The sequence below is a fragment of the Gavia stellata genome, chromosome 25, assembly GCF_030936135.1.
Source record: "Gavia stellata isolate bGavSte3 chromosome 25, bGavSte3.hap2, whole genome shotgun sequence".
Lineage (NCBI taxonomy): Eukaryota > Metazoa > Chordata > Aves > Gaviiformes > Gaviidae > Gavia > Gavia stellata.
The window spans coordinates 7,694,498-7,719,148 of record NC_082618.1 but is presented as its reverse complement, the minus strand read 5'-3'; the positions used below and the strand labels follow the sequence as shown (position 1 = coordinate 7,719,148).

The 24,651-nt window shown below is 48.7% G+C and overlaps 1 protein-coding gene across 1 annotated transcript in view; it reads left to right on the top strand.

Moving 5' to 3' along the window:
- Positions 1–1,884: 1,884 nt before the first annotated feature.
- Positions 1,885–24,651, top strand: part of PHF12 (PHD finger protein 12) — a 32,260-nt gene continuing 9,493 nt past the window's right edge. Inside the window, exons 1-9 of the mRNA XM_059829150.1 lie at positions 1,885–1,963; positions 2,317–2,498; positions 16,570–16,642; positions 18,220–18,607; positions 19,174–19,294; positions 20,436–20,568; positions 21,266–21,430; positions 22,083–22,244; positions 23,344–24,160. Of these exons, the coding sequence (XP_059685133.1) occupies positions 1,898–1,963; positions 2,317–2,498; positions 16,570–16,642; positions 18,220–18,607; positions 19,174–19,294; positions 20,436–20,568; positions 21,266–21,430; positions 22,083–22,244; positions 23,344–24,160 (2,107 nt within the window). The 5' untranslated portion in view covers positions 1,885–1,897. The remainder of the gene's footprint in view (positions 1,964–2,316; positions 2,499–16,569; positions 16,643–18,219; positions 18,608–19,173; positions 19,295–20,435; positions 20,569–21,265; positions 21,431–22,082; positions 22,245–23,343; positions 24,161–24,651) is intronic.

Below are 24,651 nucleotides of genomic sequence, written 5' to 3'. Positions count from 1 at the left end.
GGTGTCCATCTAAGCGCGGGCAGCGTGGAGCTGGGCGCCGCAGCCACCCCTCCCGGGCCCCCCCGTGCCCACCGGCCCCTGGCACGGGCCGGGCACACCTCTCCCAAGGAGACTCAAGCCGAGCGCTCGATGGGAGCCACCCGGGCGCCGGCCACCCCCCTGCCACCCCCAACCCCCCCGGACCCCCGTGGGGTCTGCCAGCGCCCAGCTGTCACCCGACCCCCTGCCCCGGGCTCACGGGGTGCTGAGCCAGTGGGGGTCCCCGGGCCCCATCCTGCTCCCCGGCCCCTGCAGGGGCACAGCAGCCCCCCCCAGCCCCCGCGATGGAGGAGAGAGCCAGGCAGGGGGAGCGGGGCCATGGGGACCCCCCAGGTAAGGACAGGGCTCCCCGGGGCTGCAGTGGGGAGGGAGCAGCGGGACGCCCCGCAGAGCCCCGGGGAGGGTGAGGGGCCCTGGGGGGGCCATGGGGGTGCCCCCCCACCCCTCGCCCCCCCCCCCCCCCCGTGCACCCCCGTGTCTCCCACCGCCGCCACACAGGGACGTGTGTGTGTGTCCCCCGCCCCGTGCCCCGAGCATGCTGCGTCCCCCCGGCCCCCCCCGCTTGCTTCGCCCTCCCCGGGGCGTCCTCCCCCCCCCGCCACCGGCGTGTGTCCCCCCCGCCCCGCACGTCCCGGCACCCCAGCAGGGCCAGACCCGCGCCGCCGGCCCGGCGTGACGGGGTGGGCGGGGGGTACCGGGGCATGGCTGTGCCCCCCCCGCCACCACCGCATCCCGCCCGGGCTGGTGGCCCCGGCCCCGGCCGCCCCCCGGTCCGGAGAGGACCCCCCCCCCCAATCTTTTGGTTGTTTCATTAATAAAAACTGGTGTTTTAGAAGAAGCGGTGGAGTCTTCCTCAGCGGGGCCGGACAGGCGGGAATGGGGGTGCGCCCCCCCGCACCCCCGCCCCCCCCCGCGCCCCCATACCGCACCCCCGCTGCATCCCCACCCCGCACCCCCAGACAGCGCCCCCACATCACCCCCCTCCCGCGCCCCCACGGCCCCTTTAAGGGGCGTGGCCTCCGCCGAGATGACGTCACGCGCAAGATACCGCCCCCTCCGCGCCGGCGCGCTGCATGCCTCGCGCCCTCTGCCGGCGGGCGGGCCCCACCGCCCCGCCCCGCCCCGCGCCGTGACGTCACCCACGGCCGCGCTCCTCCGCCCCCCCCCCCCCCCGCCACGGAACGTGACGGCGGCCACGCGCCTGCGCGCCGCCCTCCTCCGCCCCGCCTCTCCCGCGCCTGCGCCGAGCGGTGGCGCGCCTGCGCGGGAAGGGGGCGGAGCGAGACGGGCGCGCGGGGGGGTTGGGGGGGGCGATGCCGGCGTCGCGCCTGCGCAACGGTGGCGCGCGCGCCCCCCCCTTCTCCCCCCCCCCCCCCCCCCCCCCCCGCCGCGCCAGGGCCGAGAGCGGGAGGCGGCGGGCGGGGGGGAGGGGCGGCGGCGCGGGGCCGCGCCTGCGCGCGGGGTGGGGTGGGGGGGCCGGCGGCGGGGCGCGGTCTGCGCGTGCGCGGGCGGCGCGGCGGCGGCGGCGGGGCCCTGAGCGTCGGCGCCGCCTGTGTGTGGTGCGTGCGCGGTGCGTGTGCGGCGGCGGCGGGCGCGGGGCCGCGCCGCCCCCTCCCTCCCCCCTTGCGCGGCATGGCAGCGGGCGCGGGGCCCCCCGCAGCCGCCCCCGGGCCCGGCTGGAGGAGGAGGAGGACGACGGGCAAGCCGCAGCGGCCCGTGGGCTAGGCCCCGCCGCCCGCCCGCCCCCGCCGCCGCCCCCTCGACGCGGAGCCGCCGCCGCTGAGGGGCCGCCCCCCCCTCCCCGCCTCGCTCCCTCTCGCCGGGGGGGGGCTCTCGGGGCCGCTCCCGGGCTGGATGAATGTGGGAGAAGATGGAGACCAAGACGATCGTCTACGACCTGGACACCTCCGGGGGGCTCATGGAGGTGAGGCCCGGGCCGCGGAGGGGGGAGGCCCGACCGGGGAGGCCGCGGGGCTGCAAAATGGCGAGGGACCCCCCCCGGAGCCCCGTGGCCATACAAGGAAGTGCGGAGGGACGGAGGCGGCTCGCCCAATCCCCGGGAGAGGCCCTCCCGGACACGGGGCCGGCGGGCGGGGCGGGCCCGGCCGAGGCCCTGTCGTCCCGTGTCGTGTGTCCGTCCGTCTGTCCGCCCCCCCCACCGCGGCGGGCCCGGGGCCGCTTTTCCCCCGCCGGGCAGCTGGGAGAAGGGCGCTCGGGGTCAGGGTCTGTCCCAGCCTCTCAGAGCCCCTCTCTGTCTGTCTGTCTGTCCATGTGCAGCAAATCCAAGCCCTCCTGGCTCCCCCCAAGAGCGAAGATGGGGAAAAGAAGAGCAGGAGGCCCGAGAAGGAGCCCAGGCGAAGTGGCAGGGCCACTAACCACGATAGCTGCGATAGCTGCAAGGAAGGAGGGGATCTGCTGTGCTGCGATCACTGCCCCGCCGCTTTCCACCTCCAGTGCTGGTAAGGCTCGGCGCTGTCTCCCCCCGGATCTGCTCGGCCCGGCCCAGGCAGCACCTTCCCTCCAGCGGCTCCCGCTTCCCGTTAGGTCCCTGCCTTGCCCGGGGAGGGGGCTGGGGGGGCACATAGGGCCGGGCGTAGCAGGCAGGAACAAAAAGGAGGTGCAAACCCCACTCGGATCCCTCCCCCCGAGACTAATCCACAGCGGTCCCCCCTCGCTGCTTTCTCTGGGGGGTGGGGGGGTCCACCACCCTCCTTTCTTTTTGTGCTGAGCAGCGGGCGAGAGGAGGAGCGAGGCCGCTGGCTGCGCGGCCTGGCCGCTTTGGTGCTGCCCCTACCCGGCCTTCCACCCCCCACCCCCTCCGAGCGGATAACTTCCCCTCCTCACCCCTCTCTAAGGGTGCGTTGCTCGTGGCGGGGGGGGGCGGGGGGGCCTCCGGAGGGTCCTGGCCGGGGAGGGGGGGAAGCGGCGGTGGCGTCTCCGCACCAGGCCTGACGTTCCCAGCGCTTCCGTGCTGCTGCAGCTGCTGGGAATAATGGAGGTTGCTGTCTCTGTGTCTCCCTGCCTCACTGTTTACAATATGGCGACCTTCCTTTAAATTATATTTTTATTCTCAGCGCCATTTTGGCTGCATATATGACTTCCAAACCCTCGCAGCGCTCCGCCAGTATCTCAAACGTGAAAATACCTTCCCTGTGGAAATCCAGGCCTCCAGACTTTGAAATTGGCCGGGTTTATTCTTTTCCCTCCTTTTTTCCTTCCTCCTGACTCTTCGGACCTGCTTGTCTCATCCATGGGAGTGACTGCCGTGAACTGGGGGCAGTCGGGTCCTCTTGCTGGGAGTTGCGTGGCTTTGTTGGTGAAGGCAGATCTTCCTGCATGCAAATCTGGGTGCCGTGTGGGAGTCGAGGTGCGTGTGGAGGCGGTGGCAAAGCTCTAGTCGGTAGAGGCGGCAGCGGGGAAGGACTCTCGCTGCCTTCCCTCGCAGCTTCCTAAGCTCTCGGCACAAAGCGACCCACCAAAGGCATCTGAACTTTTTGCCCCAAAGTTTTTTCCTTTCTGCAGCGGGAGCCCAGACGCATACGAGGCCACCTTACCCAAATCTCTCCTTCAACAGTTGACACAGGCGGGCGGTTTGTGTTAAATTAGCGCAGCCACAGTGGATAATGGAGTGGAGGAGGGAGCGGGGCAAGTCAAACAGCTGAAGCTCGGGCGTGCAGAGTATTCTTCCTTAGGGGAGATTTTTTAACCACATTCCTTTCTCTCTTTCATGCTTTGGAGCTTTGTTTGCCACCCTGGTACAGCTGTCTCCTCTTTGCTTTTTTTTTTTTTCTGTTGTGTTTTTTTCTTCTTCTTCTTTTGCTTGGTGGTTGTACTGCGTTTATATTCTAATTGCAGGTCTCTGAACACTTATTAAACTGATTGCTGATACCAGGAAAACTGACTGTGCGGTTACAGTTCTGTAGGGAGTGTCCCGTTAGCAGCGTATAGTCAGACGAACCCGACAATGCTGTAGTGTGCAGCCATGACATCATCCCTCCTACCCTGAGGAAGTGCTACTGGTGGTAGTGCAAAGCATCTTAATATTTACTAGGAGAGCACTAATTATGGGGTTTTTGTCCAGCCTTCTTGGTGAGCTTTAATTTCGAGGGTTTTTTTTCTTCTGTCGGGTGTAGTTGCTTAGAACTCAGTATTTGCTTTCGGGTGCTACCGAACACATCCTGAACCTTCTCTTAGTGAGGCTGGAGCGATGGCTAAAACTTCACATTTTGAGATGGGAGAGCTGTGACTAACGCTGTAGAGTTTCGTGGTTGACTCTGAATTTAACTGTAAATGAGACCACTTTGTGCATGGCTAAATCTGGCTGAATTTCATGGCTTAATTTGGCAGGTTTCTTGTAGTTAGTGAGTGGGAAACAGTCATGTAAATCAGATATCTGTAAAGCTTTGGCTGTACTTGAGTTAGTTGCATTATAATTATATATATATAAAAAAAAATCTTTGGATAACTAGTCACCCTTCAGAACAGAAATGGAAGGAGCAATTCTGATTACACCTTCTCACTGTATTTGTTGCCTTTCCTGAGGTATCTCTTGGGCGATCATTTCGATAGTAGCCCAAACCCTGCCGTGGGAGGTGGCACGGTCCGGAGTGGCCAGCTGCGTGCTGCTGGACAGGCTTTGCCCAAAGGCCTCCGGCTTGGGCCCGGTTCTGCCTCCCTGCTCGTGGACCTCTCTTCATCGCTCGGCCGAGGCCTTCAAGTGCACCAGGTTGTTTCAAAGGGATGCTCAAGTTTTGTTTTCGTGTTTTCTTCCCTTTACCTCCTACGTCTTGCTTAAAGTAAACTTCCGTTCTGGATATAAACTTAGGCATAAAGGCAGCACTTGCAACTTCCTTTCTGCCTCCTTTTTTTTTTTATTTAAAGAACAGCAGCTGTAATGCAATGCTCGTTTTAAGTCATTTGAATAGCAGTTTAAATATACTGCTGGGGCATACTAGCGGAATTGTGTCGACAGCTTGCCTGTTCTTTAAATATTTATTGAAAACTTTAGTACCAGGTTGCATTTATTATCAATATAGCAAAAAAAGGAGGAAAAAAAAAAAGAGAAGAGCAGCTCTTAATTGGTCTAGGATTTGTAATCAGTTGACTAAAGCTGTATAGGAGAGGCCATATTATAAAAGAAAATGAACGACAAGGGTGTGATCAGCCCAAGTCATGCAGTAGGCTGCAGACAACCCCAGGACTTAACCCAGCTCAGTGGCCCATAAACTAGTTTTGTTTCTTCCTCCATAGAGAAGGCTCTTCTGTATCGAGTTGTTTAAACCTGTAGCGAGCAAGCTGGCTTCATTAGGTACGTGTGTGGTTCTCAAACTTCAGCAGTTTGCCTTAACTTCAATTTAGTACCTAAACCTGTTGTCTTCTGCAGAAAACAGAAAGCGCTCAGCCAAAACCCCCAAAACTTTCCGAGTCTGGTAGTATTACATGTCTTTGATGGTAAATAACAAGTTTTGTTGATACGCTGTGGGAATGACTGCTCTGCTGAATTAATGTGGGTGGAAGTGACTTCCCAATTCATCTGTCAGGGTGTCAGCTCTTCTCACAACTCCGTTTCAGAATCGCTAGTTCAGCATTAAACTACAGGTACTGTGAGAGCCCGTGGACCAGGAGGATTACCAGCCTGGCTGCAGATAAACTGGCTTGGTGGGAGGGATTAATATCAGTCAGGTGACTGTCTTCAGGTTTGAATTTACAGAGAGGTTTGTTCCTGTCCTTAGTAATTCTTGAAAACAGAACATAGGAATTTTAGCTCTTTAAGTCTGCTTTTGGTTATGCTGTTTGCCCGTCGTTTGCTGCTTTGGGTAATAGTGCAGCGTGCATTTTCATTCTGATGTTCTGCCTTAACCCAGGCCCCTGGGAATGGTGTGTGCTCCTTCCTTACATGATTGAAAACCAGTTTTCCAGTACTACCTCTGTTCTTCCCCGTTTATATCCTTCTGGCTATGGGATTGTTAGAATTCCCTGTATTTTCTTGAGTTCATGGCAGGCTTGATTCACGTTGAACTCGGTTTGCAGAGTGACTGATGTTGCAAATTCATTACAGCTTCGCTGAAGGATTAGAAAGATCCCTGGGAGAGGAAAAGTTTAGTTAACAAGCTGGGGGAGGGGAGTGACAACAGGAGGGAGAACTAACACAGAACAGTTTTGTGTTTGTTTTTTCTTTTTTTTTTTCCTGTTTTTTTAAAGTCTCACTGCCCGAGTTTCTGGTTGGAGGAGCCCAAAATCGCTAACCTCGCTGAATGCTGCTGTTCAAGTCCCTCTTATAAATCGCGTGCTGCTGGCTGTGAAGCACTGCTAGTATGGCAAAGTGACCCGGGTTGCCTAAAACTGACCAGGTGCCTGTTACGGTAAACAGACAGTACCAGTTTTGTGGCACTGCCCAGCAAAAAGGCTTCCCTTAGCTGCTGGATCCCCCCGCGGCTGTGCTGGGAGAGGTACGCTGCATCCCTACTGGGGCCTGCTAGCTCCATCAAACTTTTTGCAGCGCTTGCCTCTTCATGTTTATATTTGGAGCGTTTGGCTCCATTTCCCCTCTGATTTGGCAGTCTTTGCCGAAGCGCTGTTGTCGAAGAACTGGAGTAACAGAGCTGCAAAGAGAAGTAGGTGAAGCTAAACTAGCCTGAGTTTTGCATATTTTCTGTGAGTCACCTCGGTTAAGTGCTTTGCACAAAGAATGGAAAAAAGTTGTGTTTGGCTGGTAATAACTCTTTCCCCACCTTATTCAGGTCTAAAATGTCCTGCCTTATCTTGGCATTTGGTCTAGCTTGGGGTTTTTTACATAAATATCTGTTCTGTGTGAGGGGAGGGAAACACTAGTCTGTCTATTGTCTTAGCTAATCCTTCCCTTAATGGGTATCTTTGGCTGCCTCGGGGGTTTCAGGTGAAACTTTGAATAGTCTGAAGCATCTGCCGCTGCAGGGAGTAGCAGGATGTCCAAAAAGGTGCCGGAGAGGCTAACTTCAGGCCCAACTGAACTGCAGAGGAGCAGGGTTTCAGTACGTTGAATGACCTGGGTTGATGTGACTCTTGCACACTTCTGACAGCTTCCAAAAAGCTTGTAGTTTAACTGCAGAAAGTTTTTATTTTGAGGCTTTCTGGTATGTTTTTTACATTAAGCGACTGGCAAAAAACTAATGGTCATGTAATTGCGTTTTGAAGATCAGATAGTAAGCTATTCTGTTCCAAACATTAATTTAAATGAATCTGTCTTAACTGATAGTTTGTTAAAACAACGTATGTTTTTTTAAAACCAGCAACTTTCATTTTTATGTCTCTTTGGTTCTGGTATTTTGGTAGCGTTGAGGCCAGTGTAGTCTAGATCCTAAACCAGAAGGAAGCAATTGCACTGGCTTGGTTTCTCGGTGCAGAGGGTCACTGCGCATGTGTCTGCAGATATGGTAACATGATCAGTCTTGGCAGTTCTGTTCAGCAAAGTTGTACCAACGAGATCTTTCGCTCTCCTTATTTTGTCCCAGATCTCTCGATGCAAAGGCAGAGAGGTCAGCCTAAATCTATGAACTTAACCTGAGGGCGCCAGAAACCCATTCACAGTAAGAATTTGATGAACTAATCTAATTTTGGGACTTGCAAGCCACGATTCTTACCTGTGTGTGTGTGTTGCTCGTGTTAAACTGAGCATGAGCAGATTTTGCAGTGTGGGCAAGAGTTGGGCATTCGGATCAAGCCGTGGATCACTGCTGCTGTTCTCAACATCAGTGTACAGTGGTGGGAGCAAGGCATTAGGATTCTATAAAGTCAAGGAGGGGGATGTTTAACTGCTTAACTTAACGCTTTGTCTTCAGACATGGCTGCTGTGTGGACTACCATTCTGTCAAACATCTGTAATGATCTGAAGCTGTTTGAAAGGGTGCAGTACGAGAGTGTTAATAAGGAAAGTTCTCCTCTGTTTTGTCCCTGTGCCTCTGAAAGTGCCAGTTTTATGTTGACTGGGACTTGTGGAACTGAGAAGTCTTCTTTTTGTGCTGCTGCAGGGTCCATTTTTGAGTTGACCCCTCAAGTTCAGTAGGATGCAGCAGCTTTCTGCGAGGTAGGGTTCTCGGCTTTGTTCCTGCTGCTCCGGAGCTGGTCTTTCCTGGTATGTCAGACCTGCAGGCGTGACTCACGGGAGCCTTTCAAAACATGGAAAGGTCTTCCCAGAGGAATTCCAGCTCCTCCAGGCATTTGCAAAGGAAATTCTTAATTGGATTAGATTCATAATACTAATCTGCTAATGACTGTTTGTTATGGAGTTCAGTAGCACTATCTTGTAAATATATTCACCTTCATTTAGCTTGCCTTGTGTCTTTTTATCACTTACAAGCTCGGTGCTGTTAAGATGGTACGGCTGCCTGTGGATCTTATAGTTGGGAATGGGAGGACTACTGTGTTTACTACACAAAATCGTATAATGCTCTCATAATTCTCCCCTCTCTCTCCATTTCTCAGTGTTGCTTTAGGTGGGGGTAGTAAGTGAGGAGCAGTCAGGATTAGCATGTCTAACATCCCACTGTACTTCTGTACAGCAGGTGTGAAGGACATCTCTGATGGGGAGTGCCCCCACACTGACCTCAGCTACAGATTTTTAACAGAAGAGCTGTATATTTATAGTAAGAGTCAGGACCAAACATGCATTTCCCCCCCTGAAACTGACCTTTATGACTTGGGTTGTAGGCGCTGTTGCGATGGTGTGAAGAACACCTGCACAGCACGCAGGGCTCCTGGCTGTCTCCCTGTGTAGGACAGGCTGAGTCGATTCGAGATTTCAGTTGTAGCGCCGATACTGAAACAGTTTTTCTGCATAGTAAAGGCACGAACATAAATTCTTCTGTTTATTGACCCACACAAGTGGATGTTAAACTGTTTCTGTTGCTAGACTGACTCACTGGTAGGTGTCAGGTTCTTGAGTTTTTCCTGTGCTCTGGAGCCCTTATTAATCCTTGAGTCAGTAGCAAATAGCAGGAATCTGCTGTGAAGAAAGGGAGCAGTTACTTCCAGAGGAGGAAAGAGGTGTATCTTCCTGAAAGCAAGTGTTACAAAGTCTGAATATTTAGGGAGTGCTGCCTGTTGCAATATGAATCACATGTGAGAAGGATGTACCTGGTTTTTTTAACCAGTCAGGAAGTAAGCTTGGACCTGTGAAAATGCTAATGTATCTGAGAGTATAATATGGCTTTGTTGTAGGGGTATGAAGTACTGGATTTGAAAGAAGTGAGTGTAAGCAAAAAGCATCTTGCCACGTCAGGTTACTGGCTGAACTTGTGATTTTGTGACACAGTCAGATTGTCAGAGCTGTTTTTTTCTTCTTACAGTAGTCGATTTACGCTGCCTCCAACTCCACCGCTCGCTAGATGTCTGCCCAGCTTCCTCGAAGGAATGCTGCAGTATCCAGTAACTCTGTAAGCTGAGTAAAAATAGTGTTGTACCTTCCCTTTAATAAAGGGGTTGACAGATATCAGTTGTAATGCAATTACATACCTTTTTAGGGTATGGAGTAAATGCTCCCCGTAGCCAAAAACGAAAAAGAAAAAATTGTGTAAATCATTCTTCCAGTTGGTGTATCAGATCTTGAGTACAAAAGGCAAAGAGCATCTCAGCCAGCTGGGGGAAATCTAGCGCCTGAACCCAACTCTAACCTATTTCTGCTGACGTCTGCTCTGCACGAGTCACTTGAAGTAAACTAGATGGAGCTGGAGATTATCGACTTTGAACCCTGCAGAAAGCAGTGGCCTGAGGATGCAATTTAGCAGGCTGAAAACCCCATGCTGAATTTCTGGCAAGCGCTAGTGATTGGTGTGAAACACCTGCCTGTACAGCCTCTGACTTTGGGCAAGGCATCATGTGAACTTCCCAGCGATCTCCGTCTAGAATAGCAACAGGAGCAGGATATGAAGGTGATCCGGAAAAGGCAGAAAAGAATTTATACCCTGCTTTAAGGGGTTTTTTTGGTGGATATTTCTGTTGCTGCTCTTTTCCCCCTCCTCCCCAGTGTTCTTGGGAAACCCTAGTCCACATGTAGATGTCAGAATTATACTTCACTTGTGCCTGTGTGAAGACAAATTCATACCTTTGCTTTTATGGGTCTGTCCTTCATCCTCTTCTGATGTGCTGCTTTCCTTTTTTCCACCTTATTGCTTCTGTCCTTTCACCCCACTCTCCTTTGAACACATTCAATATGGCTAGGGCTGAATGTGTTCACTTCTCAGAAACCTCTCAGACCGGTGTTTTGATTATTTTTTTTCCCACCAGAGATGTCTCTTCATTTATTGTTCTTTAAAGACAAAATTGGATGAAGTGATTCTCGCTAGAGCTGTGTTGTTCCTCAGCCCTCTTTTTTTTCACTGATGCTGCCCTGTGTGTCATCCTGCTTTGAGAAGATGACTTCTAATCTGTTAAGAAGATGGTGCTATAAAGACCTGAACACTTAATAATGGATCTGGACATTGAATTCAGGCTATTGTTACTATTGTCTGCAGTACAGGCATGAGTGATGCACGGGAAAGAAACGGGAGACAGGATGTGCACAATGCCTCAATTTCTGGGTCTGACCCAAATTTTCCAAAGTCAACAAGTCTTCCTATTGCCTTCCATGATTTTTGCTTATAAGTACAAAGCTGGATGGTTCCGTAGCAGATATGTCCCACGTATCAGAATTCATAACCAACCAAACTAATTTTAAAAAAAAAAATAAAAAAACCTCAGTGTGGTACAGGTGGTATTATACACTTTTTAACGGATATTTATTTATATAGATGTATACTTGTGGGTTTTTTCTATCTGTGGAAATTTAATATCTTAAAAAAGCAATACTTCCTTTAATTTTTTTGTCAGCTGTTAATGAGGGTAATAACTAATGGGTTGTCTAGGGAATGGTCTCTGTGGGCCAGGTTCTTTCTATAAATACAAGTAACTCATTACAGCAGGTGATCACATGTTTACACGCAGCTTATCCAGTTTATTGGACTCTCCTGCTTGTCAGGTCTGAGACAAAAAAGTTCTACTTCATCACGTTGGAGGGAACTTTTCTGATTCCCCGTGAGTCTCAGGATTGCCTGCGCAGGAGTGCACGGGGAGGAGGCTGGACCCCTGTGGGACAGAAGCCAGGTAAGGTAGATAACACGTGCTTCCGTGAGGTGGTACTTAGCTCTCTCTTCCCGGGATGAGACCAGCAGGAGCAGTTTTGAGGAAGGATACAAGTAAATAACTTCACTGGCTTCACCATTCACAAAATACTCAGATGCACAATACGCTAGGGCTTTGGTTTGTGGAACGGTACCTGGTTCTTAGGAGCGCAGTAGTACTGCTGCCAGAGACTTGAACCACTGGTCAGCACGTGTTCTGCCCTTGCGGTGTTGAACGCTGGCTGTTTTTGAAGGTAAAAAGAAGCACACAGTGAATGAAATTTTGGAATGCAGCATACCTGACGATATTACTACTTAAGCTCTTTAAGAGTTCGAGTCTTCCTCTGCTCTTGTACTGGCATGTGGACAGATTATGCTAGTGTTCCTTTCGTTTTCCTTCCTTTCCTTTCCTTGTTTCTCGCTGTCTGGCCATATAATGGTGTTTTAATCCTGTTTCTGTTCTCTGTCTGCTGCTGAATCCTTATTCTAACTCTGGCCATGCTGTTGGAAAGATGCATGCTAAGCAGATGCAGCGTTGCAGATGATGGGATAATTGGTGACCTGTGAAATGGTCACTTTGGTTCCCTTCTTTGCATGGCGGCAGCCGAAATAATCAGGTACTGACCTGTCCAGTGATGTCCAGGTCTCCTTGATGGATGTTACTAATTTAGAACTTCTAATATGCATGCCCAAGACTTTAACTTCAATATAAACAAAGTTATGCTGGCTGCTATCAAGCTTTTTCTCACTAGTTCCCTCAGGAGGAGTTGCACCACAGATAAAAGTATAGTGGCTGATGCTCAATTACTGTCTTTAAGGTAATGGAGTCTGACTTCTGTCTTCAGAAAATAGTAAACTCTTCTTTGATCCAAGAGTTGCGATAAGAAGGTAAGAGAGTTGCAACAGGGAGGAAGTTGAAACAGGCTGCAGCTGTTAGCTTGTTTCGTGTGGTTTTATTATGTATAAGGTAGAGGCTCCCAGCACTGGCTTCCAGGTGTCCTCCTCCTGCAGGGTTTTGGAGCAGCTGTGACCAGAAGCGTGTAACTTGGGCGCAGTAAAACTGTTTCAGAGAACTGAATTTGTAAATGATGCAACGTTCTCTGTTTCTCAATGGGGCGCTTGTGATGCACTGACAGTGAGGTTGGTTTCCTGGTTTGTTTTAGTTACGGCTGCCATTGAGGCCCTGCTGTAGGAAGCCAGGGAGCCTTGTTCTTTATGAAGCTGGTAGAACAGCTGTAGCTCTGTCCATCACTGGGATAAATAGGAGTCCAACAGAAGGGCCAAAAGCCTTCTTCCTTTGCCTAACTGGCAAACATAACCGGCATCCTTCATAAGCCTGTCATTGAGTCTTGGTAAGCTAATTAGATTTCTGAGAAGGAAAAATGTTCTTTGCTACATTTTTTCATGGGGTTACTGTTGCCCCCCGCACAGGAAAAAAAAAAATCTAAGTTCGATTGTTGAAAACAACTGACATGAAAGACAAAGTTATTCAGGAAAGCTTCACCAGACACTGGTTTGTTTTCCTGCCACCATTGCCCCAGCCTGATAGCTGGCTGTAGCCTGGTGGGTCCAGAGCGTGTGCTCAGCAGTGTCAACGTGCTGTTGACGCAAGATGGCCCCCAGGAATGCCATGTGTAAATAACTTCAGGTTTGCTTATAACTGGTTCCTTTGAGAGCTATGGCCCTGTTTGTATTGAAGAAGATGCCATTCCTTTGAGCGTTTGTTTACTTATTTATTGAGGTCAGCAAAGTGAAGAGTAATTACAGGATTTAGACTAACAACAGGCATCTGATGTATGAGAGCTCCAGAGTGTGAAATTGAAAAGCTAAGTGGCTTCATGCTATTGTTTGCTTGATAAAAACTTCTAATATACAGATAACTCTTGAAGAGTTTTGATTTCATCGTAGCCGTTTACATTTTATTTAAGGGAGGCTTTGCATAATGTTCTGACCGTGGGAGCTAGTCCAAAAGTTTACAAGAGCAAGTCTTGACAACACAAATCTGGTATGAATTTCAGGAGACGCCACTTAACTTCTTTAGAAAAAGTCACAAGACTAGTATTATGGCAAGTGACTTTGTATCAGTGTAATGGCTTTTGAATAGGCAGTGATAAACATCTCCTTTAATTTTCAGAGGCTTTGTATGAGTTGGTCTTCCAGGTGTTTGTATAGATACTAACCTTGAAAGTCAGACTCACTTTTTCGGAGCTATCTTTGTCTTAAATTCAGAAACGTGTGTGTTCTGCTGAGCAGATTTGATTCGGGTCACACCAAACCTTCCAGGTAAAATAGCGCTGGCCACCATTCTTGTCTGTGATGACAAAAGGGGAAACTTTCTGAAATGAAGATTCAGCTAAATTATACAGAACGGTATAATTGATTGGTGTGTAGTTGAAAGGAGATGTGTTGTAACTGAAGATAAAGTTGGTGCTGTACAATTCCAGGTCCTGTTGGCAGCAAACACTAGCGCTGGAGATCTGCATGCTAATGAACCTATGAAAGATAGGGAGAAAGCGGCCGGGGTGCTCCCGCCAAAGTGCTAATTCTTACCTTGGTTATGAAGATCAAGTATCTTGTTCAGATTTAAAAATCAGTTTCTCTTATGCTTACAGTAAAAGGTTGAAGAATGTGGTCATAACTAGTCAATTAAAACCACATTCTTTAGTGCTTCCCTGGCTTTATGCTAAGACCCAGGAAATGCTCTCTGCTTGCGGAGAGGCCAGCAGTGCAGGAACAGCATTCATCAGTCTTTGTTAGTGCAGTGAGCTGCCTTGATGAACAGTTCATTAACCAGGAGAAGCAGAATCAGTCTTTTAATACACTTGCTATAGCAGTTAGGCCCTGACAGCAAGCAAAAAACTCAGGAGGCTAGTCGGAGAGCTAAAACCTTGCTGCTGGTCTGAAACTAATCTTTCCACAGGCCTTTGGGTAGCAGCATTCATTAAAATGCTTCTCTAAGCTGTCATTTAAAAGTACGGCGTATGTAGGATCTCATGCTTGTTGAGCATATAGTTCAAACATAACAAATGGGACAATAGCGTATACACTGGAGAGGAAACCTGTTCTGACTCTGCTAGGCATCTCTCAAGATTCACCGTGGTATTAATTGTTTTATTGTAAAATGCGTAAGATGGAGGTAACAGTTAAAACAAATAACCGGAGGCATCTGGCAGCGCGTGGATCCCTGGCACGCTGCGCGTGCATTGGAATGGGGCAGACGTGTTTCCAGCGGTTCAGGCACGTTCGTCGGTAGCTTCAGAGCGCTAAAATTCACTACGAACAAATCAAAGTCTGTAGGGTTTTTTCCCCTGGGGCGCTGGGAGGGGAGGGGGAAATGGGCCAGATAAGTCCATACTAGCTGTACCTGCAGATCTAAGAGCTCGGTTTCTAGCAGGAGTAAAACCTGAGCTATTGCAGGATCCACCTCGGGACTCAGAATGGATTTACGCTGCAGCGAGCACGTGGGGATCATTTGTTACTCTCCTCCTTCCACCCCCCTTCCCCGCTTCTATTTGCAAAAGATTAGTTTGGGGCAGGGGGGAGTTACTGCTTCAGCCAAACGTTTGAGACTTCATGTAAGGCAGCCAGTAGTACAGACTCTGGTGCTCTCGTCTAGAGCCTGATCTCTTGTTCATCCAAGTCCTTCAGGAAATGAGAAACATAAGCTTGCAGGTATGTTTGCGCATATATGCAGAGCGCTGTGTTTCTGAAGTGCCTGGAACACAGAGGCCTCTGAAATTCTGCACTCCTCCTCAAAATGGCTGCCAGATGTGTTGGCTCTACTGAATTCCCCAGAGCCTGACACCAGAAATGCTGAGGTTATTACCAGTTTGGTTCTTGCTGTGTTCATCCTTCAGTCTTCCAGGCACAGTGTTGCAAGACCGAGCGTGACCCTGAATGGCTGCGGTACCTGCGGAGGCTTTCTGTCGGCACGCTGGCGTGCTCGGGGCAAGGCTCGCCGGGACTCTGTTTAAACAAAGGAAGCGTGTTTGTTTTTACAGCTCAAGCTTGGGAGCCTGGGCTGGGATCCTGTGCCATTTCCCTGTGCTAGGAGCAGGATTCTCAAGGAAGGCAGCCTCTCCCTTTGCCACAAAGCACAGCTCTTACTGGCCAACAAAGATGCATCTTATCCTCTCTGGCTTGTCAGCGCTGGAGGAATCTTAAAGTTTAACTTGGATTTGGTTTGATATTTGTCTGTAGGTGCAACAAACAGTATAGAGACTCCTGAAGTGAACCTCAGTCTGGCTGCCCATGCTCATGTGGCTTCTTGGGCCGGTCTTGTAAGCTCGTTGCCAATGTGGCCGCACTACTGCGTGATCACCTTGTAACCCAGTCAGTCCCAGCTGGATCCCTTGTAACCCATTTCCCAGGCAGTGGGAAATGGAGCTTCCAGGTCCTGCAACAGTGCATCCATTGAGTGTTCAGTGCAAGGGAGCAGGCTTGCTATGCAGCTGTCTCTAGCATCAGTAGGCAGAACTTTTTTTAAAGTGTATCTTAAAGCCACGCTGCACGGTAACTAGCTGTTTATCTGACAGCATGTATGCTTTTCCTGCAACAGTCAGCAGTTTGCTGAAATAACAAATCTTAATGATAAAGAGGTGTTGGAAAGTACTTGAGCTAGTACTAGGATCTGTAAGGAAAGTGTATCATCTAACATATGCTGCTCTGCTTTTAACTGAAGAAAAGTGTTTCTCAAAATAGTCCTTACTCCTTCATCTAATTTGCTTTGGTTTATTTCTAGCATCAAAATGAGAATGTCATTTTGATGTGATACAGCTTTTATAGTAAGTGCAGATCCATATGAGTAGGATGTATCTTGCGCTTCATAGCCAAGGCAAGCTGTATATGGTGACACTTTTTAAGAGTATTTGGGTTGTCTTAAGATAGAAAGTGGTTTCCACCATTAAGTGTGCCCAGGGATGGAGTACATGGGAAGCAGTGTGTAGACTTCATGGCAGCTTGTTCAGTTGGACTCGCACTGCAAATTCAAGGGATGGAAATACCTAGATGTATGACTGTGCTTACTGCAAAGCAATCTGTGTACTCTTACATGGAGTAATCGAGTTATTTAAGGAGGTGTTGGTGTTAGGGGGGAGGTATGGGTTGCACACAAGTGAATCTTCCCTTTATCTTTGCTATTCAATTCTAAGACTGTCCTCTGAAACTGTGGAGCATGCTGCATCGTGGAGACGAGATGGGTGTCATGGAAGACTAGCTTCTTAGAGGTGTCTTGCTAGGTGGATGTATGGGGGAGCGAAACCAGGGAGCATCACTGTGAAGAAAAGGAGGAAGTGCCTGGGAATGGAACCTGCAGAGCTACCCTAACTCAGGCTGCGTATATGTGAGAAGAGGCGTTCCAGAAATAACAGTAAAGTGTTGCTTTGTATTTCTCTTGTAGCAACCCTCCGCTCAGTGAGGAAATGCTGCCTCCAGGGGAGTGGATGTGTCACCGCTGCACTGTACGCCGCAAGGTAAAGCCTTTCGTAACAGACATGATCCCTGCCCTTCCTACTGTCCATTTGAAACATGAACCCTGTGTTTTATACCTCCCTCTCCCCTTAATGTGTACATATATACCACCAGAGTTGCTCTTTGTGCTCGCAGTTTCAAAGGCTTTGTTAGGAACAGTCTTAAAGAAAACTAAGGGGTCTTGAAGAGACCCTCCTGGTATTTTTAACCTCGCTACTAGGAACCAAAACTGAAGTGCCTGATATGTTCTTGTCAAGCTGTGCCTTTTAAACTGTTTTCCTTCCCCACCACTTCTGGAAAGGAGGGAGAGCTGAGGCACAGAGGGAGTGGGAATGGCTCCCATGCTCGAGGAGGTGAGCTGTCTACAGGCAAACCAGGAATCGTGTTAATGCAGCTTTGGCATCAGGGCTGTGATTCTGGTTAGTGTGTGTTTTTTAGAAGTGTGACTTCACAGCAGTTGCACATCAGCAGAGGGTGAAATCACAGTGAGTTATGATTTCCTGGGCTGTTGAACAGGATGGGGAGGAGATGATTGGGCAAGGTTGTGGCTTGTCTTTTTTCCCTTGATGCTCTTTCTCCAGGAAGCTGTCTTGCACAATGTAAACATCATCTTGCTGTGACTACATAAGACTGCGTAGTAGAGGGTTTAGAAACTGCACCAAACTATCTAGCAACTGTTCCCTTGAAGTGACACTCAAAACAGATTGGAAGAAGAAAACTGTGTGCTCAGCCTTTTGTTCCTGAAGCGATCGCCTTTTTGTGTTTTCAGGGTACTGTTCAGCCATCTGCCAACAGTAAATATGAAGGTTGCAAATTCAAAAAATAATAACAAAATAAATTTAAAAAGAGATTAAAAAAAGAAAAAATTCCCAACTTTTCTGTATTAAAAATCACCTGATAATACTTTGCTCCTTTTACAGACCATTTTAGTGATCGAGTAGATTGGTTCATCCATATTGGTGGTGCTGTCAGGCACTGGAGCAGTGCAGAGTTGCCTGTACAAGGCTGTGCAGCGTCCCCTCCTGTTGCAAAATGGATCTTGTGGTGATCGCAATGTATTGTTTTCCTCTGCTGCAGTTCTCCCTGCCCACCTTGTTTAAGATTCCTGTCATCAAGAGATAGCAGAGTGTTGTTTGGATATTGTGCTTGTATTTTCAAGCTGACCTTCTCGTTCCGTAATGGGTTTGGATGCACTGCCAGGGTTAATAGACCGCATCGACTGTGGAGTTTCTCAGTGTTGGCTAGCAAAGTAAACAGAGTTGTCTGATTTGTTAAGTATTTGAGACTAGATGCAGTGAAACGTTGTCCTGATCTGGACTCAAATAGGGCTATCCTGAAAGGAGAGAGACATGCTAATTTTCTTTCCCATGCTTGGTTCCCTTCAGCTGTTTTGTCATCTGTATGTTAGCTACAATCAAATTGGTTTTGCTAGGTCAAAGCTCTAATGACTTCACAGGGGAAGTTGTAGTAAGTGGCTCAAGCCTTTTCAGATGCTGTTTGTCTTCGATTGCATATTTGTAAAGGTTGATGTGCTTTGTTTGTGGCCTCCATGATAAGCCTGCCTGTTCATGTCGTGCAGAAGCGGGAACAGAAGAAAGAGCTGGGGCAGGTAAATGGATTGGTGGACAAATCTGGGAAAAGGACCACCTCCCCCACCAGTGACGCAGACCTGTTGGACAGGTCTAGCAGCAGCATCAGGGCTAATGCGCATGCCAGGATCTTGGAAAGGAGAGCAAGCCGGCCTGGCACTCCCACATCCAATGCCAGCACCGAGACCCCCAACTCAGAGCAGAATGATGTCGATGAGGACATAATTGACGTGGATGATGACTCTGCCATTGCAGAAATGGACTGTGGGCAGCCCCAGCTGAAGCGACCCTTTGAGCTTCTTATTGCTGCTGCCATGGAAAGGAACCCAACGCAGTTCCAGTTGCCGAATGAACTGACCTGCACCACAGCACTTCCAGGTGAGCGATGGCTTGTCTAGTGTTGGTGAAGATGTCCGCAGTTGCATCCTGCTGCCATTTTGCCTCTTTTCCCTCTTGACTCCCTGGTAGTTGTGGCTCCAGTGATGCTCACTGGTGAAAGCAGAGGGTACAGAAGTACCCCATGTCCTTCTCCGGCTGTCCAACAGCAGGTGGCCTCTTTCAGATGTGAGCTGTGGGGATACTGCTACTACACACTACACCTCCGTCAGCACTTGTGATGGGGCTTGTTGTGGTCACCTCAGATCATCAATCTGAAGAAAAAAATTCCAATTGTCAGAGTAGTTTATTTTGATTTATCATATGATAATCTAGTAACAAAGTAATGACTTAATGTATAGGATGTCACTGAAATTATTAAGTATAAGATATGCCTGCCTTTAAAGACAGTCTCTGCCACTTAAGGCTAGATTTAGTGGTTGATAAGGGTTCCTTAAGCAGCTCTCTGCCTTTTCTGTTTGCCTCTGCCTGAGATGGTTATGTGTATCTACCAGAAAGCAAATCTCTGCTATGTGGGTAACCCAAAGCCTTTTAAAATTTACTTTCAGGTACTAGTAAGAGGAGGAGAAAGGAAGAAACCACAGGAAAGAATGTCAAGAAAGCACAACACGAGTTAGACCACAATGGTTTGGTTCCCTTGCCGGTGAAAGTCTGCTTCACATGCAACAGGTACTTGACTTTTCCAGGGAAGCTGTTTGGTGTAGCTGCACCCTTCACAGGAGCAAAGTCCTTGCTGAAAAAAGTAGATGACCTGTTCCCTTTCCCATTCTCCTTCATTAGTTGCTTACAATCCTCTAAACAAATGGGGGAATAATCATCTTTGCTAAATAACAGATGTTTAACCATGACAAGTATAGGTGTAGCTTCTGCAGCCTTGTATGGCTGTAAAGGTTTTAAAATGTAGCCTGAAGAGAGTAAGCCATCTTGTCTTCAGTATTTTTCTACTAAGAAAAATTCTAAAGTGATGGTGGTTTAGAAAATGGAGATATTTGTTTATGGTTTGTGAAGGAAGTATGCCAGGAGGTGATCTTTAGGAAATAAAAATCCACTGAAAAGAGATACAAGCCCAAGGGGAATAGGAATATTGTGCTGAAATAGTAAATCTGAAAACTAGTGCAAAATACTGATGGTTTTTATAACAGCATAAAAAATGCACAGATAAATCCCAGTTCAAAATGTTGGTGAAAATGAAAAACTTTATTTCAGGAAACCAGTCAGAGTGAGTTTCTGGAAGTGGGCTGGAGACTCAGGTGGGCTTTTGTGGAGAACAGCTGATGACTTTGTCGTAGAGTGAAGACTTCTTTAAAGCCTGGGGAATCGGATGTAGTGACTTTCTGGAGTTTGAGACTTGTTCTGAGAACATCTTGTTGAAGTAAATGTCCCAGCTTCACACAAGACTCATCTGAGGAAAATTGTAATATCCTAAATCTGAGATTTCCTTTTGGTCTCTGAATTTTGCTCTAAACAAAGCCACTCAAAACTAATGCACAAGGTCAACTTGAGAAGTTGCTTATATGAATCTGATAGGTGCTTACAGCTTTCCAGCAATGGCATCTCTTCCTGCCAGGGTACCTCTTTTGCACCGAGAAACCCTCATGTGCATGGGCAAGTCCTTTTGCCTTAAGCGGGTCTTACAGAAGGTCCATATAGATTAAGTTACAGATCTGAAGCCTAATTTTAGATGCAAGTAATGTAGCGTAGGGGAATTGGTGGGGAAAGATAAGCTAAAGTGGTTAGCCGAGCTTGCCTGCATGTTCGGTTTATACTCAATATTCTGTATGGGAAATAAGATATAGCTTTCTCTTTACAGGAGTTGCAGAGTGGCACCTCTAATCCAGTGTGATTATTGCCCACTCCTGTTCCACATGGACTGTCTGGAGCCACCGCTTACTGCCATGCCTCTGGGTAGATGGATGTGCCCAAATCACATAGAACATGTGGTGGTAAGCAGGACTATGATTGCAGTATGGTAACCGGATGCTGGAGTGGAACCTGGCAGGTCCATTAAAGGACAAAGTACAACAAATGTAAAACAGCTTCTGAGCTCTTACGGCTCCCTGTAACGCTTGTAAAGCTCCTGCTGCAAGCAACGCTCTCTCCAAAGGAATATGATGCTGCTATCTGCAATAAAATATAAAGATGGGGGAACTCCTTCCTGTAACTGAAGCTGACAGCTCAGATTGTGGCTCACTGACAGCTTGTCTAGTTTTCGGACTGGACTCCATAAGATCTAGATGAGCTTCCAGAACTGTGATACAAAGCAGCACAGTGCTACAAATAGGGGAAGTAATTCTTTGCATGCTTAACCCAAAAAACTTTCATTCCAAGGGGAGTTTCCATTTGTGGAAAAGCAGTGTACTTGAGACTAAATACTCAGGAAACAGGGGGCTGAAACAAAGGGCTTGCGCCCAGACAAACTGCTTCTGAGAGCATTGATGCTGCTTAGTAGGCCTCTAAATGCTTTTGTATTCATCTCCAGCAATGTGCCCTTTAACAGAAATGGTTAGTGCTGCAGGAAACAAATAGTCTAAAGCTGAGCTGATGCTGTACTGCCAGTGCTACGAGGCATTATGAAAGTCTTAGGGTACATTAGAGTGACCTGCAGATCCCTAACTCCTGTGGCATTATCTGATCACCCAGCTGAACCAGAAGAACTTGACCCTGAGTAATCGGTGCCGAGTATTTGACCGGTTCCAGGACACCATATCTCAGCATGTTGTCAAAGTGGATTTCTTAAACCGAATCCATAAGAAACATCCTCCGAATCGCAGAGTTCTTCAGTCGGGAAAGAGAAAAGGTTTGAAGGTATGTGTAAACAAGTAGGTGTCGGTGAAAATCCCCATGTATGTATTCTGGTTTGGAAGGGAAACCAGCACACCCTGTAAGGGATAGCCTCTTGGGGCAGGAGGAGGAGGGTGGGGGCTGAGTCAATGTGTTGGTGAGAGGTCTGGGAGTCAGCAGTTACTTTTCACTATGTATAGGATTTAAAAAGCTCTTTTTCCACCAACCATAAGGCTCAGCTATTACAAATAAGCCTTTAAATCTAGCACAAGCATAGAAAGTACAACACAAAACCTCCTGAAGGCGGCTCTACAGTCAGAATTGGGGCTGCTGCATGTTCTGTGTTAAGCCCCAAAGAGTATTTGCTGCCAGAATGCCTGAAAAATGCCATACAGGTTTCCCTTCTTACTTGGCCTTTTTTGCGTGACTTCTTTTATGCTGTAGCCACCACATTGTGCTGAAGTCGTGCCTGACCTAAGGGAATAAAACCTATCAATTTCAGCGTAGCTGCATCAATTTAAAGTACTCAGTCCTTGAAACTTCTAATGTACTGTCTACAGGGTTCCTTTAGGTCAGAAAACAGCAAACACGAAGTGTAGTGCTGGTTAGGCACTTTGTTTGACTAGTCATCTTGAGTAATTGTTCTCATGTGTGATCTTCTTTCTCTACAATGTAGGTTCCTGATGCTATAAAGTCCCAATACCGGCTTCCGCCCCCGTTACTTGCGCCTGCAGCAATTAGAGATGGCGAGCTGATCTGTAACGGGATCCCTGAGGAACCCTTGCAGAAGCACCTTTTGAACACTGAGCACTTAGCCAGCCAGACAGAACAACAGGAGGTAAATGAAGTCAAATGCTTGGACTCTGTCTGTAGTTGCTTTGGTACAAAGATCCTCTTCCATTTTAGTTGTGATCAGAGCAGTTGTCTAGGAAACCAGTCTCAAAATCATGTCTGAAGGTGATAGCTTGTCTTCTCTCTGACACCCTTGCCCATTAAAACTTCATTTTGACTTTCCAGGTGAAATGTAAAACTCCTCGTTTGACACTTCAGGGTAGTGGTGAAATGGTCTTCTGGCCTTAAGAGTGGAGTCGAGGGCTTTATATCTAGATGTCATTTTTATTTCCTGGCTGAGGGGAAATACTTTCCACTTCGATTATGTAAGGCTGCTCTCTGACACCTTTATTTGTATGTTAGCGTCACATTTCTGGGCTGCTTTTTATTGCTGACAGAATTGGACTTTTAAATCAAGGTCAAATGAGTGTTTAAATCTTGTAAGAAACTTCTTGCCAGATTCCACAATGTGAAGGCATGTTGCTTTGCAATCAGTGGTGTAGTCGAGTCCTTCTGTTAGCTCAGGCGGGGTTCTTCTATGTGGCAGGTGCACATTCATTATGGGGCTTAAAACTTTGAATAAATCTTTTCGTTTTCCTCTACGTTGTGTAAAAGGAAAGGTGCTCTCCACTCAGCTTTGGCAGGTGACTCCCTATAGAGTGAGGTAGATAAGCATTTCTTTCCAGCATGCTACAGAGTAAGTTGGAAGATTGTTTTTGGATAGAAGCCCATATTAGTGAAAGATATTTTTGTAACTAGCTGGAGAGTTGCAACACTTAATGGGTGAAGAGAGGGAAGAGTTTGGGGGTGAGGAAGTGCGTCTGCTGCCTTCTCCCTCCTTTAACGTCAGCTCCTCTGTGTACTGTCCCCAGCACGGAGATAAACAGTACCTAATTTTGGTTGCACTTTTGTACCTCTGGACAAAGCTTTCTCCTGATTTTAGATGAGGGTCAGAGCAGATGCTGTAGTTCTAGGCTGCATCTGAGCAGTCAGCAAGACAGTGAGGCAGCTGTATTTCTTTGAGCTGGGTGTACGATGGAATAACTGTTGAGGCTTGGAGTGCTGTCTGCCTGTGGAGCTAACCTGCACTTTTTTCTTCCTCCCAGTGGCTCTGTAGTGTTGTTGCGCTCCAGTGCAGCATATTGAAACATTTATCTGCTAAGCAGATGACTTCGCTTTGGGACTCTGAACAAACAGAGAAGGCTGATATTAAGCCTGTTATTGTGGCAGACGGCTCACTCGCCAACCCTTATCAGGCAGCTGACAAGGCACCCACACCTTCCCTCTATTCCATGTCATCCTGCACCTCAGGGATTACCACACAGAATTCCTTGAGCTCCTCGCAATCCCAGCAGACTCTGTCACAGGAAGATGTCAACTGCAGTTCTTGTATAGATAAATCCAAGAAGGTGTCTTCTTGCGGGACTTCAAATGGACCGACAGCCTCTGACATTAAAGTAAACGGTCCTCATTTCTATGGCGTTTCATCCGAATCTTCAGCACAGTTGACTGACTCCCAGAGGCTAGTTGGATCTGGTAACACAATACCTGTTTTGTCTCATCGGCAAACGTGGCCTCGGCCCCTCACGCCCCCAGCGACTTGTGGACTTCTGAATCACACCATTGGAACCATTGTCAAAACGGAGAACGTAGCAGGACCTGTTTCTTGTGCACAAAGGGGTTCTGTGCCGGTCACAAGTATGCCTACGTCCATATCGAGCTCCTGTGCCAGCCTGGAGACCACCAGCACTTTGCAAAGAAAGAATGTGCAGACACAGATAGGACCGCCGCTGACGGCAGACCTGCGATCTATGGGCTCCCCTCTGACCGCCACGAGGGCTCTCACCCCTCCGCAGGCTGCAGGAGATGGGATCTCTGCTGTTGGGTCCACCAACAGATTCTGTTCACCAGCACCACCTTCAGGTATGTGCCGAACAGCTGATCTCGGCCCCCCGGGGCTGAGAAGGTGTCAGGCTAAATGTTATTCTGAACCTCAAGGCTCTAGCAGTATGCCCTCATTTAACTGGGAACTGGGATTTCTGTGGAGAGCCGGGAGAAGTTTCTCAAGTCTCCTCTGTCTTAGGTCCCTTCACAGGAGCCATGGGATGTGTTTTTGTTGGCTGCGTATACCTGAGAGGGGAAATCTGTCCTGAGAAGCAGGATGGTAGATCAGTTTAATTCTGGAAAGCAACAGTAGTTTTAAATCAGTCAGCTGCTGCCTCACTGTTTCAACAACTGGCCACTCCAACGCTGCTTTAAAAGTACTGATTTTTTTTAAAGCACTAGTTTGATTGCAAGGTAGTCCTCCTCACAAGAGCAGCTGCCTGGCATCTCTGATCCTATGATCTCCGTATACGGTAACTGTTCTGGCAATGGTTGTGTCCCCTGGTACAGATGAGTTTGAAGTCTTGACG